This window comes from Procambarus clarkii, chromosome 31 (assembly GCF_040958095.1).
Source record: "Procambarus clarkii isolate CNS0578487 chromosome 31, FALCON_Pclarkii_2.0, whole genome shotgun sequence".
Lineage (NCBI taxonomy): Eukaryota > Metazoa > Arthropoda > Malacostraca > Decapoda > Cambaridae > Procambarus > Procambarus clarkii.
The window spans coordinates 16187756-16206454 of NC_091180.1; the positions used below are offsets into that span (position 1 = coordinate 16187756).

General features: G+C 37.0%; 1 protein-coding gene across 5 annotated transcripts in view; it reads left to right on the forward strand.

Moving 5' to 3' along the window:
- Positions 1-46: 46 nt before the first annotated feature.
- LOC123758635 (heparan-alpha-glucosaminide N-acetyltransferase) overlaps positions 47-18699 on the forward strand; it is a 34069-nt gene continuing 15416 nt past the window's right edge. The window contains exons 1-8 of one of the 5 annotated variants that reach the window (XM_045743138.2): positions 47-95; positions 8182-8420; positions 10610-10725; positions 11246-11349; positions 13441-13544; positions 14512-14699; positions 14828-14935; positions 17339-17476. In XM_045743138.2, coding sequence (XP_045599094.1) covers positions 68-95; positions 8182-8420; positions 10610-10725; positions 11246-11349; positions 13441-13544; positions 14512-14699; positions 14828-14935; positions 17339-17476 — 1025 coding nt within the window. In that variant the 5' untranslated portion in view covers positions 47-67. Of the gene's footprint in view, positions 96-987; positions 1096-1230; positions 1552-4543; positions 4890-8181; positions 8421-10609; positions 10726-11245; positions 11350-13440; positions 13545-14511; positions 14700-14827; positions 14936-17338; positions 17477-18699 lie in introns of those variants that run through there. The other 4 variants (XM_069334387.1, XM_045743139.2, XM_045743136.2 and 1 more) reach the window with 4 other exon arrangements.

The window sequence follows — 18699 nt, forward strand, 5'->3', positions numbered from 1 at the left end:
AATAATAAAAATAGTAATAATATTTAGGCTGGTAGTAAGTACAACAATCAGAGGGTGTAGTCAGGTGATGGGCGGAGATGGGCCACAGGCGGCGGGTATTTTCTCTTATACTTCCTTATACTTATACTTCCTTATTCTCATTCAGTCAACTATATTATGACAATATTTATTATGCGTATGAGTGTTACATGTTGAGTGAATTATTTAATTTGGCGAGTAAGAGGCCGCAGATCTTGGGTAGACAGTGGCCCCAATGTATTTGTTATCTTAATATGATTTAATTCATTTAGTCGGGGGACGGGCAGCCAGTGTATGTATGGCTGATATCGAGGTCCCTCCAAGGTGGAACTGTTGACCTTCTCTAGGATGCAATTCAACAATTCACTAGCATACAGGAACCAATTTACTGCTAGGTGAAGAGTGCCATTAGGTGAAAGGAAACTTGCCCAACCATCTCTGTTTGTCCTGGGATTCGAACCAGGGATTTCCGATTGTGAGTCGAGGATGAGTGCAACTCTTCTACTGAGACCCTTTATACTGCCGTTTTTCGTTTGAGGAGTACTGGCATGTCTAATAATTACCTAAGTTCATTTACCTGTTTTGGCCTAGGGCTCAAAACGCTTGATCTGGCCCTAGCTGGGACTGATATCCTAGATTCGTGTTCGACGTACGTACTGTACATAAGGCGTATTTAATGGTGCCTTTTTAATAGGCAATTCTATTTATTCTGAATTAATAATATTAATTCCTGTCATAGGGGACAGGAAGTCTGTATACATATACTTCTGGCTTGTATCAAAGTCTCCCCAAAGTCAAACTACTGAGCCTCCCCAGGATGCAACCCCTTGACTGTTGCCTGGCCCTCGGTACCTATTTACTGCTTGAACAAATGCATTAGGTTAAAGGAAACTTGCTCAGTCATTTACCTGAGCATGTTGTGAAGATCATGGGCTATACAGTATAGCAAAAAAGAAAGTAATTATTCAGCTTTACAGATCTCTGAAGCACCCTATTTTGACTTTTGGCTTTAACAAGCCGCCTGCTGCCTGTCCATGCCAAGGCCTCTAGAGATGAGTGGTCCTCAGGTAAATTCAGGTAAGCATAGAGGTCTCATTTTCAGAAGGATGTAAAGTTCTACTAAAGAAAAGTTAAGTGAAGAGTAACATAAATCATACCAGAATTGAGTGAACTCATGAAAGGAAAGATTGAGGGCTTCAGACTAACAACACTACAAACCAGAAATGACTACTATACTGTATTATAATAATCATTGCATTTCCTCGGGGATCATCATATGATGATAACCACACTTTAAGGGCTGATCATATCTCGTGTTGATATTAACAGTTTGTGATAAGGAATCAAGTTTTTTTTCTGTAAGATTTGGTATTATTGTGTTGACCCACCTTTATCTAGCCACGTTGAGACAATGGTGCATTGTTTAGTGATGATGGTGTAATCAGTTTTGTCACAAGTTTGGTGTTTATGGGTCACTATGAATGTGTCACCATAGCAAGTTTGGAAACCATATAAGTGGGAGACACTTGCAAGGTAAGAATTTCTTGTTCACTATATGAATATTTTGATATGTAAGGGAATTCAGAGACGTATTCCCATGTGTATATATTTGAACATAAACTGCATGAAATCCAGATTAATAATGGACAACAGATTCATGAAGACAGAGAAGGAAATGTGTGAGGCTCAAAAATGAATAGTTTCAAAATGTGTTTGTACAAAATAAGCTTTTTACAGATGTTTTAAATAAGTGGATAATGTATGCCAAAATTATTGGTAGCTTTAAAACAACATATGACAAAGGTTATAGAGAAGACAAGACACAGATATCATAACTCTCGTACTGTAACCTTCACTATGGGTAATTACACTGCCAGCTGATCAGCAGGTCCTGATGAATCACTCATGATGTCATTTAGAGCTGGATTCAGCTGTTTTAGGCCCTATGCCATAATGGGTAAATGGGGCCGCACCCTCTGGTCAGTGTGGCTATTCAAAGGCTGAACATAAATGACTCGTATCATAATAATATGAAATGATTAATTATCAGATAGTTAGTTTAGTTCATTTATTATGCACCCCATACCCATCCCGTGGGCGGTAGTGGAAAGGGTTACAGAGGCACATAATGGGCTCAGGGACTGAAGCCCACAATTCATTTAGCTAAGGAAGTTACAATCTTGATGAGCTAGTTACAAAATTCAATATAAGTCGTCACATCAACAATGGGTTCGAGATCGACCTCAAGTACAGGTTCTAAATTAAGCAACTGACATATGTGGAGAGCTAGTGTCACAATTTATATGTTTGTCCTGCACACCGCCCCCCATCCAGTGGGCAGCGGTGGATAGGTTACAATCACTCAGTTACTACCTACAGTTAGCAAACTGGGGATAATTGGCTAAAATTTCTGGTAGCAGATCATTTTGAATGAAATATTTACACATCGCTGGAACATTGGTTATAGAATTGTCTCTAAATTCACGTATCTTTTCGCACTTCATCACATAGTGACAGAGGGTGTTATCAGGGGGGGGGGGAGGGAATTATCAGATATATATTGTTTTTCAGAAGAATATATTGAAATCATATAGAATTATACCAGAGCATCTCAGGAAGCAGTCTAAATGAATAGTCACAGACAAATGTAGATGTGTGACAGATTTGCCTTAAACCAGCAAATAGAACCAGCTAGACACTCCTAGATCTTATTTTTACAAACAATGATGAACTGATTAAGGACATAATGATTACTGTACTTGTTATTCAGATCACAACGTAATTGAAGTTCAGACATGCATGGGCAATAGACCTGTGCAGCCAGTTTCAAATTCAAGAGGAGGAGAATTCAGCAAATTTAATTTGAATAACAAAGGGATCCACTGGGAACAAATAAACCAAGATCATGCAGAAATATTCTGGAAAAGACAGCTAGATAATGCAAACTTAAGCCAGTTGTTTGAGAAAATAAGCACAGTATCACTAGCAATATGTGTAAGTCTCATACACACACTTACCTACACTTAAGTAATTACATACCACTAAGGAGAAAGAGGGAAATGAAAATTGCATTCCCTCTACAGTATGTATAGACAAAACAGATTACGGAACATCTAAAATGCTACTCCGTCCCAAAAATGACAAAGAAGGTTATGTAGAGGAAATTGAAATGATTGAGCTCAACGTTGCAAGAATCATAAAATCCAGGAGAAGCAAAGAGAGCAAAAGGTCGTAAATGAAATAGAGAGGAATCCAGAATACTTTTTCTTCTATACAAACTCAAACAAAAACTACATCTTGCTTTAGGCCCTTGTGCAAGGGTGATGGAGCTTTCACATATGACAACAAAGAAATGAGTGAACTTCTGAGACTACAGTATGATTCTGTTTTCAATGAACCCCTGAACATATTGAAGATCAATGATCCAAATAAATTCTTCATGTAAATGGCACTACCATCAAACCAAATATCAGATGTCACCCCTAACACCCACTGGACTTTTATGTAGCCATAGACAGCATTCCCATGCACTATGCATCAAGCCCTGGCTCCTGTATTTCGATATTAATAAAAAAATGCAAGAACCACTACTGTATTATTGACCCTAAACATTTTTTTGAAGACAAACCTAGGTACTGACTTTATCCTGACATACCTGTACTTAAAACAGTGGAGATCATACCACTTCATGACGGAGGTAGTAAAGCACATGCAAAAAATTATAGACCAATAGCTCTAATATCACACAGCACAGAAATTTTTTGAAAAGAGTGCTAAAGAGTAAGATCACAAAACACATGGAATCAAAGTGTCTACATAACCCTGGGCAACATTGGTTCAGGACAGGGCACTCCTGCCTCTAACAGTTGATTAACCACCATGACATGACCTTAGAAGCCATGGAAGACGATCAAAATGCTGATGTAATTTATGTAGCTTTGCGAAAGCTTTGACAAGTATGCCCATGGTATTATTGCATACAAAATACACTCAAAAGAAATTACTGGCATAGTAGAGAGATGTAATTTCTAACTTTCTAATGAATAGAGCCCAGAGTGGAATAGTCGATGAAATAGAATCCGGATCATCCACCGTGAAATGCTCAGTTCTGCAAGGTACTGTACTTGTTCTCATCCTCATATCTCAATCAATCACTTTCATCCTTTGCAGATGTCACTAGAATTTTTATGGGAGTAGACATATATAGAAGACACAGCAAACCTCCAATCAGATATCATTCGTCTTTCACTGGACCACAGAAAATATGTTTAATGAGGATAAGTTCCAGTTATTGCACAATGGAAGAGAAAAATTGAAAATGGAAACCACATATAAAATCCAGTCAAACCACACTATTGAAAGAAAAACAATGTAAATGATTTAGGAGTAATCATGTTGAAAGCCTTACTTTTATATTATTTATTTATTTATCTATTTATTTAGTTATTTATATACAAGAAGTGCATTAGGTTTGTGAAGCACATAACATTGGTATTCTTACATTCTTGTAAAGCCACTAACATGCAAAGCATTTCGGACAGGTCCTTAACCCTTAAACTGCTCAGCATAAAGTGGCATAATTAAAAAAATATTTGAATTATGTAAAAATTACTTAAAAATGTTAAACAAATCTTCAACTTACTGACTTCAGCATCATGAAACTTTCATCAAAATATTTTCAGAAATTGATTTTAGATGAATATTTAACAAAAAAAATGTTTTGTTGATAAGGAGAACAGCTTCTGTTAACTGGAACTGATGGATAATGCAATAATAGAGAGATGTAAGCACCTGTCCGACGCACAAAGAAGAATAATAATAGTAAGAAGTGTCCACAAAGTGGAAATACAGCTGGTGCCTTTATAGCATTGGTGAGTAATACATAATAACACAAATAATAATGAGTAAGTGTTATTATGCTCAATTTTGTTATATTATCATATAGATACATTGCCCAATGTTATCAGTTACTTTCAGCAATGTCCAAAAAATATTTTAGGTGATTTATTTTTTTTTTTATTTTAGGTTTTATTTTTTCCTTCTTTGTTTATTATTTGAATTTGTTGTAACCTTTACATCCTGGAGAGTGCACACCCATCCCTAAATGTGTGAAGACAGAAATAAATTGGTCAACAAATAAATCGGTCACAACTCTCAGAACTTGGGACTTTGACATTTTTTTTACTGATTTTTTTCACAGATTTTAAACTCTATTTTCCTTGTTTCTTTAGGTTGTTTTGATGATTAGGGACCATATTAGGGCTTTTTATTTTACTTACATAAAGTATACCCTAAATATATCCCCTAATTCATTATAATAATCATCCCTATATGTATTTTGTTTTTTGGGGGGTTATTTTTTCTCGACTTCATTTCGACTCATATTGACCTACAACTTTCACATACTGTACAGTATTCGAGTACGAATGCTAAACAATGTTTATTAAAACATACAAGTAAATTCATGAATTAGAACTACCTTATTCATTGTCGATTACTTCAATTACAGTACTGTATATCTATAACTAGAATTTCAACTTCAGTATCCAAAAATCTAGTTTTTGACCGATTCTCACCATTTTTACATATAGTGTGCACAGCTGTCTGTTCTACAATCCCTATAGAATTGATTTTTCATAAACTCTAAACGTTTGGAGTTACAAATTTTTGTTGTCTAAATTTGCATATATTTCAAATGCCATAGTGACTATTTTTTGTTTACAGTAAACTATACAGAAAACCTATATTCTGAATATGTGAAAATGAAGATCATATGCTATTCTGAGAGAATAATAACACCAAATGAACAATTGGTGATATTTTATATTTTTGCAGCTGATTTCAAAATCTAAAGTTTTCAATACAGGTATTCAGTTATAAAATTATTATTTATTTTCTTGTTTTTCAAGTTACACTGGTATCATTAAGACAAAGATGGAGCATTTGCCTAGTAGATTATGCACAAAACATTTGAAAGAGTTTCAGAAAATTTAAAAAACTGAGCTCAATGTGTGTGTGGTGTTTCCGGTGTGGTGCTCGTGGATTCTATTACACCTATCAAGGAAAAGTTTCAGTTCAAGATTAGCATTTAGGATCAAGGTTTTGTAAATGTAAATACCACAAGAGAATGTGTGGAGTGAGCGTATGTTTAGAATGTTTAGGGATTTAAACAGAGGGCTGTGTATTGTCTGAAGACAGAGTTTGTTATAGTTCTTATAGTTTAGCCCAACCACTTGGGCTGGATGGTATAGCAACGGTTTCGCTTCATACAGGTCAGCGTTCAATCCCCGACCGTCCAAGTGGTTGGGTGCCATTCTTTCCCACCATCCCATCCCAAATCCTTATCCCTGACCCTTTCCAAGTGCCATATAGTCATAATGGCTTGGCACTTTCTCCTGATAGTTCTCTTCTCTTCTTATAGTTTAAAGTATAGTTTAAAGAACACAAAAAGTAGCTGTCACAACTGCAAGAAAAATGACAGGTTGGATAACAAGAACTTTTCAAACAAGATATTCCACATCATCATTGATGCTTTTTAAGACACTAGTGCTTTCTAGCATGGAATATTGTTGCACACTTAACAGTCCCTATAGTGCAGGTAGGAGAGATGCATAATAATTTACACTTGGAAAATATAGTACTATGTGGTGTTATTACTGCATGCAGTACAGTAATAACACCACATGAAACCAGAAGGCATGGCAGGATATGCAAAATAGTCTATCAACTTTAAAGGCCCAAGACTTTTAAACGTTCTCCCTCTACACCATTGGGCACAACTGGTCGATAACTGTTGTAAGATCGGGCAAAACTGGCCGATCCCTCACAGTGTTCAAAAGGTAACTTAATAGACACCTTCAGAGGATACCTGATAAGCTAGGCTGTGATTCATACAACAGGTTGCAATCAGCCGCATTGAACAGCCTGGTTGACCAGACCACCAACTACACATACCCATACCTGAATTTACCTGAGGTCTACTGACACTAGTGGCCTTGATGAGGATAGGAAACTGGCAGTTTGTCAAAGGCACCTATTTGCCATTATGATTTTTTCCAGCTGGATTTTTAAATTTAACAGTTTTGGGATTTATGGCTTTGGCAAGTAGGTGGTTCCATGGGTTTATAACCCTGTGGATAAAAAAGCATCTCCTGTTGTAAGTCCTGCATTGTGGCTTGTTGAGCTTGAAACCATTGCTTCTTATTTCTGTTACATCTGACCTTTTGAAGAAATTGTCTGGATCAACATCCTCCAAATTCACAATTTGTATTGTGACTCCAAATGCAGATCCGACCGACTACGGTCCCTGTAGTACAGTCGGGTTTGTTCTCAACACACAATCGAGAATTCCGGGTTCAAATTTCGGCCGGGACAGAAATGGTTGGGCACATTTCCTTTTACCTAATGCCTCTGTTCACCTAGCAGCAAGTAGGTACTCAGGAGTTCGTCAGCTTATTATGGGGTTGCATCTTGGGCGGGGTCAGTAACTCGACCCGGGGGGGAGGGGAAACCGTGATAAAAGCCAAATGTGTATGAATATCCTCTGGCTTCCTGACCCCTGACACAGTGAATTAAATTGTTCAGTATTTTAGAGGTTTCAATGAGATCTGCCCTGTCATGCCTGGTTTGCAGTGTTGTTATCCCTAAGGCTGTCAATCATTCCTCGTATCAGATGACTTAGTTCTGGAATGACTTTTGTTTCCCAGTGCTGCATTTTCCCCAAAGCAGCTGTGTATTTCTGAAGATGAGGTCTCCATGCTTCAGTGTAATAATCCAAGTGGGGGCACACCAGAGATTTATAGTTTAATCATCACATTTATTTCCTTTAAGTCAAAGGTAAAGAAGTTTGTGATTCAATTGTATAAATCTCTGGTGCACATACCTACATACACAGGCTGCCTGTCACTGACAAAATGAATTATTATTAACTACTGCATATAATTTTCTTCTGTTATAATGATTAGAGAATACTGTACTGTACTGTATATTAATGTATACATCACTAGGTAATTATACATCCACACACAAAAAAGATTCTCATATAAAACCTAATACTTAATTGGTACCCCATCAAGTACATTATAATACAGTACATGTACAGTATCCTAGGAAAAAGTACAGTAACAGTATAGCTTATTGTGTCACATGGCAACCCATCTCCAGATCTGAATGAAGAACCGACATTAGCAGTAGCATCAGCTGGAGCAGTATCATTACTAGGAAAGGAGTTGTCTTATATAGTCCAGTCCTTCATCACGTCACTAATGGACACCCACATGCCAACGTGTAATGGAGGACACGGCCAGTCACATCTCACCCTTGGACACGCGTGTCTTACTGTGTCTAACGTGGATGCTGCAGCTAAACTCCAGCTTTGGGCACAAGCTGTTGAGTGTTATAAGGTCAGTATACTAGTTGTAACATATCAGTGATTACTACTAAATTCAGTTTCATTGTTGTAACACCCCAGGGGATTACTACTGTGGTCACTGCTTAGCGTGTCCTCTTGACCTGTCACATCATAAAAATTATGTACTGTACAGTATGGTCACTGTCATGGCTGTAATTGTCAAGAATTTCTACTATGGTCACTGCCATGGCTGTAAATGATGGAGATTACTACTATGGTCACTTTCATGACTGTAATATGCCAGGGATTACCACTGGTCGCTACCATGGCTGTAATTGCCTGGAATTACTACTAATGTCACTGCCATGGCTGTAATTGCCAGGGATTACTATTATAGTCATTGCCATGGCTGGAATATGCCAAAGATTACTACCATGGCTGTAATATGCCAAGAATTACTACTATGATCACTACCATGGCTGTAATATAACAGGGATTACTACTAAATTAATGGCTGTAATATGCTATGGTTTAGATTACTGCTATGGTCACTGTCATGTTTTATTTATTTATTTATATACTGTATTTTATTTATGTATTTAATATATTTTATTTATTTATTTGTTTGTTTGTCTATTTGTTTATGAGAAGGTACAATGGGGTTTGAGAGATTACATAATATTGGTATTTTTATATTCATGTAAAGCCATTAACATGCATAGGCAGGTCCTTAATCGAACAGATCAGGTAAGATGAAAAGGCACAGTGTAGCAAAATTTTATGTCAACATTTAACTACAGTATAGACAGAGGTGAATTACATTGGTAAAGATGTATGTCTTTAGTACTTATATTGGGGGAGTGGGTAGTACAAGTTACAGTGTGAGTTTGAAGCATAAGGTAGGAAATTATGAGGATGAAATTAGGTACATTTTGGTTTTACTTTTGAATAAGGCATAGGTGGGACAACTTTTTAATTCATTAAGGATTGAGTTCAATAGATTGGGTCCTTTTATTTGCTTGGAGTGTTCGCACAGTTTAGTTTGACTCTGGGGATATCAACGTGATATGTATTTCTAGTGTGGTGCTCATGCGTTCTATTACACCTGTCAAGGAAAAGTTTCAGATCAAGATTGGCATTTAGGAACAAGGTTCTTACATGTAAATAGCTCTGGAGAATGTGTGGAGTGAGTGTATGTTTAGCATGTTTAGGCACGTAAACAGAGGGCTGTGTGTAGTCTGAAGAGAGTGTTTGTTATAGTTCTGATAGCAGATTTTTGCTGATTGATGATTGGCTTGAGGTAATTTGTAGTGGTTGAACCCAGTGCACATATACCGTATGTAAGATAGGGATAGATTAGCGAGTAGTGCTTGTAATATGCCAGGGATTATTACTATGTCACTGCACAACAGTCTATTTAAATTTATATCAAGAACAGGTTTCCCATTTTGAGGGATTAACAGCCTCTTACCCCAAAGCTAATGGCTAACCTTTACTAAGAGGCAACCCACAACAGTTGCCTAACACCTGGGTAACTATTTATTGCTAGGTGAACAGAGGCATTGGGACGTCACCCTAGGCCACTAGCTGACCTTTGTGATGAAACCCACAACAGAACTACAGTACAGTATAGGTTTGAGGTGTGAAGGTGAGGGTTTGAATTCAGCATATACTGTATGGCAGTTTTAAGCTCTGTTACATGTGGTAAAATTTGATTTTGCCACAAATCACTTAGATTATTTACTGAGTTCATGAGCATGTTTTGAAGATCAGATGACCTGGTAGAACATTACATGATATGGAAACATTTTTATAAGCACATGGATTGAGGTGAATTATCTCATTAAAGGTTTGCGTTGTTGAATTGACCACAATCACTTTGTGCAGCCAAAGAACTGAGAAGATAATGAAGAGAATCAGAGTTTACAGTTCTAAGAGTATTAAGAAATTTAAAAGTTTTATTTTTTATATTGAATGTATTATGTCAGTTTTATCATTGCTCATAAATCTATTTGAAAGTACACATTCTATTATTTCTATCAATGAAAACAAAACTTGTAAAAGAAATTAAACTATAAAAGTTTGATGCACTTGATGGGTCAAGAGTCAGTCATTCCATTAGTACCAGATATCACTATATCTGTGCTTCAAAAAATTTAATTTTACTCATTTTCTACTAAAACTGCACAGGCATATTAAAAATGGGATTTACTTAATGTTGCTACTTGACTACCTACACAGTGTCCTCCATGGCCATACCTGATGCTGCAACCCGGCACCTCACAAGAGCTGGCTGTCAACACCACATATCCTACTGATCTTTATGTTAGAAATACAACTGGAGGTGACCTGTACAAGTAAGTGGATTGATCTCAAGATTAAATTTGTATCTTGTTCTGTGTAACCACATTTCTTCTTGCAGCTCTCTGGCTTCATTTGTTTTCTCTTTTTGGCACCATGATAGCAAATCATGATCTCTGAAACGTGCAAAAATGGTGCAGAAACAAGATTTGGTTGTGGTGTTAAATACAAGCCATACACTTTGATATGACTCACACCCCACATAAGATCGCTACACATAAGTCTTATGCTATAATGTATAATACTGCATACTATAATAACTAAGTGATGTTTTATTTTTGCCACTCTAATAATATGAAATAATCTATACTTGTTAGTTTGAAGTACTGCATTATAATAAGATTTATGAAAGCATTATCAATACATAATGCTATATCAGTGTGCAAGCATTGTACACATTGCTGTAGCAGTGTGCAAACATTGTACATATTGGTATAATATACTGGACAAGCATTGTACACGATTGCATTCATTGTTTACGTGCATTTCAAGAGCCTCGTTTATATTATTTGACAGACTGACGTATCACTTTGGAGAATATGGGGCCTATCAGCTGGGGATTAGTACAGAGAGCATCTCAAATATAAAAGTCCTCACTAAGCCTCCCAATGAATTTCTTCGTGAGTATGGCCTTTAATTCAAAGCTTTCATGTATTTTTTTTATTGTTAATATATTTCAATCTATTTGTATAAATGTTTGTGGAGTTTGGAGAATTAATGTTACAACACCGTTCCTGGATACACATGTCTGTCAAATAAAGCAAGATCACTAACAGCAACATAATGGGCTCCTAATGGGGAGCCCATTAGGAGTTTTAATAGGAGTTCAAATAGACGGAGTAGCAATGGGCTCCCCCTTAGGAGTTTTATTTGCTAATTTTTATATGGGAACCATCGAAGACAGAGTCTTCAGTAGCAGACAAAAACCAACTGTATATTGCCGTTATGTAGATGACATATTCGTCATAGTAAAAGACTCGGATGAACTAATTGATCTAAAAAGCTATCTAGAGAGAGAGGGTCAGTACTCCGATTTACACATGAAAATAGTGAAAATAAGTCTGCCATTCTTGGATGTACTAATAACAAAAACAGGAACCTCTTTAAGCACCAACGTATATACTAAGCCCACCAACATAGGATTATGCCTGAACGGTAGAAGTGAGTGCCCCCGAAGATACAAAGCCAGTGTTCTCAATGCTTATATTCGTCGAGGGCTTACCCACTGCTCCGAATGGAGCAACGTGAGTAGAGAGTTTGAAAGAGTAACTCAGGTATTGGTGAACAACGGATATAGTAACGCGGAAATAAACGCGGCTATAAGGAGACACTTGGACCGATGGTATAATCCTGAACCTAGAGCAGAAACCACAATACCTCCAATAAAATTATATTACAAATCAACCATGCACAGTGAACATATAAAGAGGAAAGAATAATGAAAGAAATAATCCGTAAAGGAGTAAAAAAGCATTACTCCTAACCAAAACATAGACCTGATCATATTCTACAAAACCAAGAAGACTTCTGAACTCCTTATCAAAAACAGCCCAAAGCCGACGGAGAACCCTCTACAGCAGTCAAGCGTTGTATACATGTACACTTGCCCCAACGAAGGATGTAACCTTCAATCTAAGTACATAGGTATGACGTCGACCAAGCTGACGAGGCGTTTGACATGTCATCTTCAATCCGGTGCCCCCAGGAATCACATGAGACAAGCCCATGACATCACCCTAACAAGAGAAACGTTGAACAAAAATACCTGTATAATAAACAAAACCCAAGATGCAAGAAGATTACAAATTCTTGAAGCAATTCACATAAGAATAGAACAACCTACCATGAACACCCAAATCACGAAACTATTTACTCTACCCACCATGAGAGTAAGGACAAGACCAGAACATAACGATGCCAACACAAAAGACACTGTTCAACATAACAGGCCAATTACACCTGATTAATCTTTGTATATAGATAGGTGCTGCCTCGTATGGGCCAATAGGCCTTGTTACCTTTATTCTTATGTGCTTCATCCCCCATTTATCCCTTATGTATCCCCCCATGTTTTCACCTTTATTGTCTTATCACCTGACCCAGTGCGGGTATAAATCAACCAGTTCTGAAAATTCTTTTCACTTGAGAATGAACCATGGAGGTTTGAAACGTTGTGCAAATTGTATAAATAAGTGTAATACATTCTATAGTAATTCACTTTTTTCTTCACCTTGAAATTACGAAAATGAGTTTTGGAGAACTCCTCTTTCAGCTAAGCCCTGATGCTTGTATCAAGGTCCCCCCAAGGTGACTGACCCTCCCCAGAATGCAACCCTGCAAAAGTTGCCTAAGTCCCAGTTACCTATTTACTGCTAGGTGAATAGGCGCATTGGGTGCAAGGAAACATTCCCAATCATTTCTGTTCAGCCTGGGAATCGAATCTGGGATCCCTGATTGTGAGTTGAGAATAAAGACAACTGTTCTCCAATACTGTACTGTAGGTTAATACAGTACAGTAACATAATTGCTATGACTTGCCTGTCTAGTACACCCATGATTAGCAATTCATATTCAGTACAGTATTTGCAAAATATTTATCTTCTATTCAATTGTTTACAATATTGTATATCTTAATTAACTGGTATAATTAATGTAATTTTCCATGTACAGTATAACATCAGGTTTGTTACTAATAAAAAATCTGTTGGCAGCCTTGATTGTTGCATTCGTGTTCTTCTTCATGTTGGCGTTCATGTGGCAGTGTGCCAAGTTCTTCCGGTACCGCATGGATTCACCGTGCACGACTCGCAGAGTTGTAAGATATTTTCAGTTTAATTTTAGTTTCTTTGACAGAAATGAAAACAATTTTTATGCCTATGTAATGAACAAACTTCCAATAAAAAGTTTTGTTATCTAGGTTATGAGTGTACAGTATACTGTTTCAAGATCAACTCCTAGTATGTGAGAGAAGATGATTTCAAGAATAACCTCTTGTGTCTTTGATCAGAATGAATGGAAATGTTAATTTAGATTTATATGGGGCTCGTCATAAATAATTTTTGTTGAACACCAGCTTTGATATACAGTACATGGTATAAAAAAAGTTAAAAACTCTATTGTTTAGATGCAGAATGTACTGTATTTGCTGTCATGTGTTACCTGATCAAAGGGTAACATAATTTTCATAATTTTCTTAAGATATGAGGCTGGGATGGGAATGAAGAAAGATAAGATAAGAGGCTGGGATGGGAATGAAGAAAGGTAAGATAAGAGGCTGGAATGGTAATGAAGAAAGGTAAGATAAGAGGCTGGAATGGGAATGAAGAAAGGTAAGATAAGAGGCTGGAATGGGAATGAAGAAAGGTAAGATAAGAGGCTGGAATGGGAATGAAGAAAGGTAAGATAAGAGGCTGGAATGGGAATGAAGAAAGGTAAGATAAGAGGCTGGGATGGGAATGAAGACAGGTAAGATAAGAGGCTGGGAATGATCAATAAAATATGACGTGTAGTAAGAATGAAAAGAAAAGCGCAAGTTAAATGAAATTGAGAACATAAATGTCATCAAGGAATGGAAAGGATAAGGTAATAAGGAATGGTGGATTAGGGGCAGAAAAACAGGAAGAAGATAAATTATTAGAAAAGTATTCAATTAACACAAACCAGGAAAGGACAAGTTTACAGACATTGACTGGAGACAGAGAAAAGAATTCTGTGGAAATATATGCAGCAAACCAGACGCCTAATGCATCAGCACATCATTTACACAGGTTCTAATATTTCAGAGGTCGGTGTCAGCAGGTGAAGAGACTTCTCTGCTGTCATCCCAGCCAGTATATCAGGGAAGTCCTTCATCTTCTCAGCTGCACCAGACGACTCCAGTAGCACCGTCCCTGTTACCCCAATTATCAGCTGGTATCCCAGACTCAAGTATGAGAAGAGGACGTCTTCAGTCTCTGGACACTTTCAGAGGGTGAATATTGCATGTGGTATTTCTCGTCATTGTTTTATAATGTCTAAAAAAAATTGAACTATTGCTTCAGTCATAGAAATCTAAGAAAGTTTAACAAACACAAGCATAAATCTGTTTCTCTTGTACAGACTTGCCATTGTCATCATGGTCTTCGTGAACTATGGAGGCGGTCGGTATTACTTTTTCCAACATGCCCACTGGAACGGCCTCACTGTTGCTGATTTGGTCTTTCCCTGGTAAAGATGTAGTTTGGTTTGTCATAGAAAATGTACTCATATATTTTAACTTGTATTATAAGTTAGAAATTATACTGCACTTAAGTTTGTATTTAAGAATTAGCTTTGTTGGCAGTCATTATATTCTAATCAATAATATGTAGTCATGGGTATTAAGCCTTAATTTAGAGAGTACTCTGGGCTGGCTCTTTTATTAGCCTAGTGCTTAAGGCTATATACCACAGAGACTTCCAAACACTATCAGGCCCCTGGACATGCCTGACATAATGGATACTAAGATCAGAATCTGGTTTACTTATCAAGGGTAAAGGAGTGTGGGATTAAAAATCTACTGAAAACATTGAAATCCACCCATTAAGTCACAGGCTAAACAACTCTCAACCATTTTAAATAAGAAAGGAAGCAGTAAGATAAATTATAGTTGGCAGCAAATTAACAACCACCCTTGTGGCTCAAACTCACCCGACTGCCACCAGATTGCATCCAAGGTCACCGGGATTACCACTGTCACCACTCTCATTCACATAGCTGGTACCCATTGCAGCCGCCCCTGCACGTGTTTCTTGACATTATGTACTACAAGGTCCATGCTCTGTGCATTGTTTCTTGTTTATGATTCATGAATATGTTTATGCCACCCACCTGATAACATTGATTATTTTGCTTGGACTTTTTTTATCAGGGTTAACTTACCTTCCCTGATGTGTGATCACATTTCTCTTTCCTAACCAGAGTTGGATCAGGGGGAACCGTGCCATTTCAATAAAGCAAACTGTCTCATTTGGTTCAGGCAAGCTGTCATTTGAGTGAGATGAATCATTTCAGTTATAATTACCTAAGTGTAGTCACAGGATGAGAGCTGTGCTCGTGGTGTCCCATCTTCCCTGTACTCTTTGTCATATGATGCTTTGAAACTAATGATTTTTGCCCTCCACCACCACCTCACTGTTTGAACCGTCTACCACTCTGTTTATAAAAGTAAACTTTCTGATATTTCTTTGGAAGCTTTCTTCCCTCAGTTTGAACTTATGTCCTCTTGCTCTTCAAGTTGCAGGTTTTCAAAAATTATTCATTGTCTTCATTTGTATTTAGCGATCATATTACTTATTTTTCTTCTATCTTCTAGCTTTGGTATATTTGATGCCTCTACCCTCTCCTCTCACCTCTTGTTTCTCAGTTCTGGGAGCCATTCATTGCATGACTTGGCACCTTTACCAGTTTATTGATATGATTTTTGAGGTATGGGCACCATATGTCTGCTGCATATTCTAACTTTGGTATCACACTTGTGATACAAAAGATTATTGATTTGTGTATTTGTGTAGGTGATTAAATATGTATGTGTATGTATATATATATGTATGTATGTGTATGAAAACTTGGCTTATTAGGCAAATCGGGCCTTGCATAGTAGGCTGAGTAGTGCGTTCTGGCTACTAGGTACGACATATATATTGTATATATATATATATATATATATATATATATATATATATATATATATATATATATATATATATATATATATATATATATATATAAAGCGTCAAAATATTGTTATTTGCTTAGCTAAATGAACTAGAGGGTTCAGTTCCTGAACCGATTATGTGCTTTTGTAATCCTTTATACCACCACCCACGGGATGGATATGGGGTGCATAATAAAGAAAGAAATTGAAAGAAATTGAATTGGTCTCACAAAGGTTGTAGACAATTTCTTTAATATTTCACCATTTCACTGAAAAGCAATTGTAAAGGTAAGGTGAACTGTGTTATGGGAAACTATCTTCTATCACACATGAATAATGCCACTGGAGTCCAGCATGGAGTCCATATCTAGTCAAGGATAAGACTAAACTGGAAAAAATTCAAAGGTTTGCCACCAGACTAGTACCCGAGCTGAGAGGTATGAGCAACGAGGAGAGATTACGGGAATTAAACCTCACTTCGTTGGAAGACAGAAGAGTTAGGGGGGACATGATCACCACATTCAAGATTCTCAAGGGAATCGACAGGGTTGATAAAGACAGGCTATTTAACACAAGAAGCACACACACTAGGGGACACAGGTGGAAACTGAGTGCCCAAATGAGCCACAGAGATATTAGAAAGAACTTTTTTAATGTCAGAGTGGTTGACAAATGGAATGCATTAACAAGTAATGTGGTGGAGGCTGACTCCATACACAGTTTCAAGTGTAGATATGATAGAGGCCAATAGGCTCAGGAACCTGTACACATGTTGATTGACGGTTGAGAGGCGGGACCAAAGAGCCAGAGCTCAACCCCTGCAAGCACAACTAGGTGAGTACTGGAAGTGCAACAGCTTCAGTTCTGGATATCTTATACTGTAAATTAATGAGATCTCATGTCTGCACGCTTAAAACCACTTGCCTTCCTTACAGGTTCATGTGGATAATGGGGGTGAGTATGATCTTCTCAGTTCGGTCACAGCTGCAGCGCACCACCAAGAGGTATCTGATGGTTTTCAGGATCCTCAAGAGATGTGCAATTCTTTTTATTCTGGGCCTAATCATTAATAGGTAAGAAGGTCTAGCTTAATGTCCTACTTCAGAGGTACTGTACTGGTAGTTATCATCTTTATTGTTTATACAGTACCTGTACCTGTACTCATAAATGAGAGATGAAATGGAAGTTTGTACCAGTGTTTTCTCTCCTTTATTGGCAGAATTAATTTGTTTGACATTTGTTTCTTTCTTTTTATTTTCTTCATTTTTATTTTGTCTTTGTTGTTGTGCGCTACATTTTCTTCAATTTCAGCCATTTTTTGTTTCCAAAACTCAGAAGTGGTTTCTTAGTGTTGAGGACAGGAAGCACATTAGTCTTATTGAGGTTCCACACGGCTATTAACTGACCTCCAGAATGCATTCCACAACAGTTGTCTAACTCCCAAGATTGTATTTACTGCTAGGTGAATAGGAGCATCAAGTGATGCCTTTGTTCACATAGCCAATAACTGACCCCACACAGGATGTAACTGTCAAGTACCTATTGACTGCTAGGTGAACAGAAATATCAGGAATAAAGGAACATGCCCAAATATTGCATGGTGCATCCTGTTGCATGGTACTGAATTATTTAAATTATGTTAACTCAAAGCATGCAAGTTGTTTTTTTTAAGACTTATTACTTCAAACTTAGTATTGAAAGGCATATTTCAGTTGATAAATTAAGAAGTGGGGCCCAAGGGCACTAGAATTATTTTTCTGATCCAGCCAGATTAACGAATCATTTAATTAACTTCAATACCACGGTACTATATTGTACAGAAAAAATAATACTTGCCATTTATGGCAGCTACCATCACTGTTCCCTTCAAATTTTTAAGTACGGTAGTTATTGTTGATATGCAATAAGTATTTAGTGGATACAGGCCTATCAGTGATTACTGGCAATTATGGCACCTCTAGCTTATTATTATTATCTAACTTATAAATATAAATATCTAACTTATTATTATTATTTCTTCTACTTAAAAATAGAAGAAATGTAGAATTTAAACAAAAATGTTATTTTATAATGCTTGGCAATGGGAGGGAAAGATTATTTTATCTGTGTGCACCTAGATGAGATTTCAACCAGGTGTAATGGAAGGCGATGTTCTTCCCCTTACAGTATGTATTTTCAAAGCATTATCTAATGTAAGTTGAAACTAGTAACAAAATAGATATCTATGAAAGAAAGTGTGTGTTGAGCCCATCATCAACTGCTGTAATATGACTATGGAGTATGAAACAATTATTAT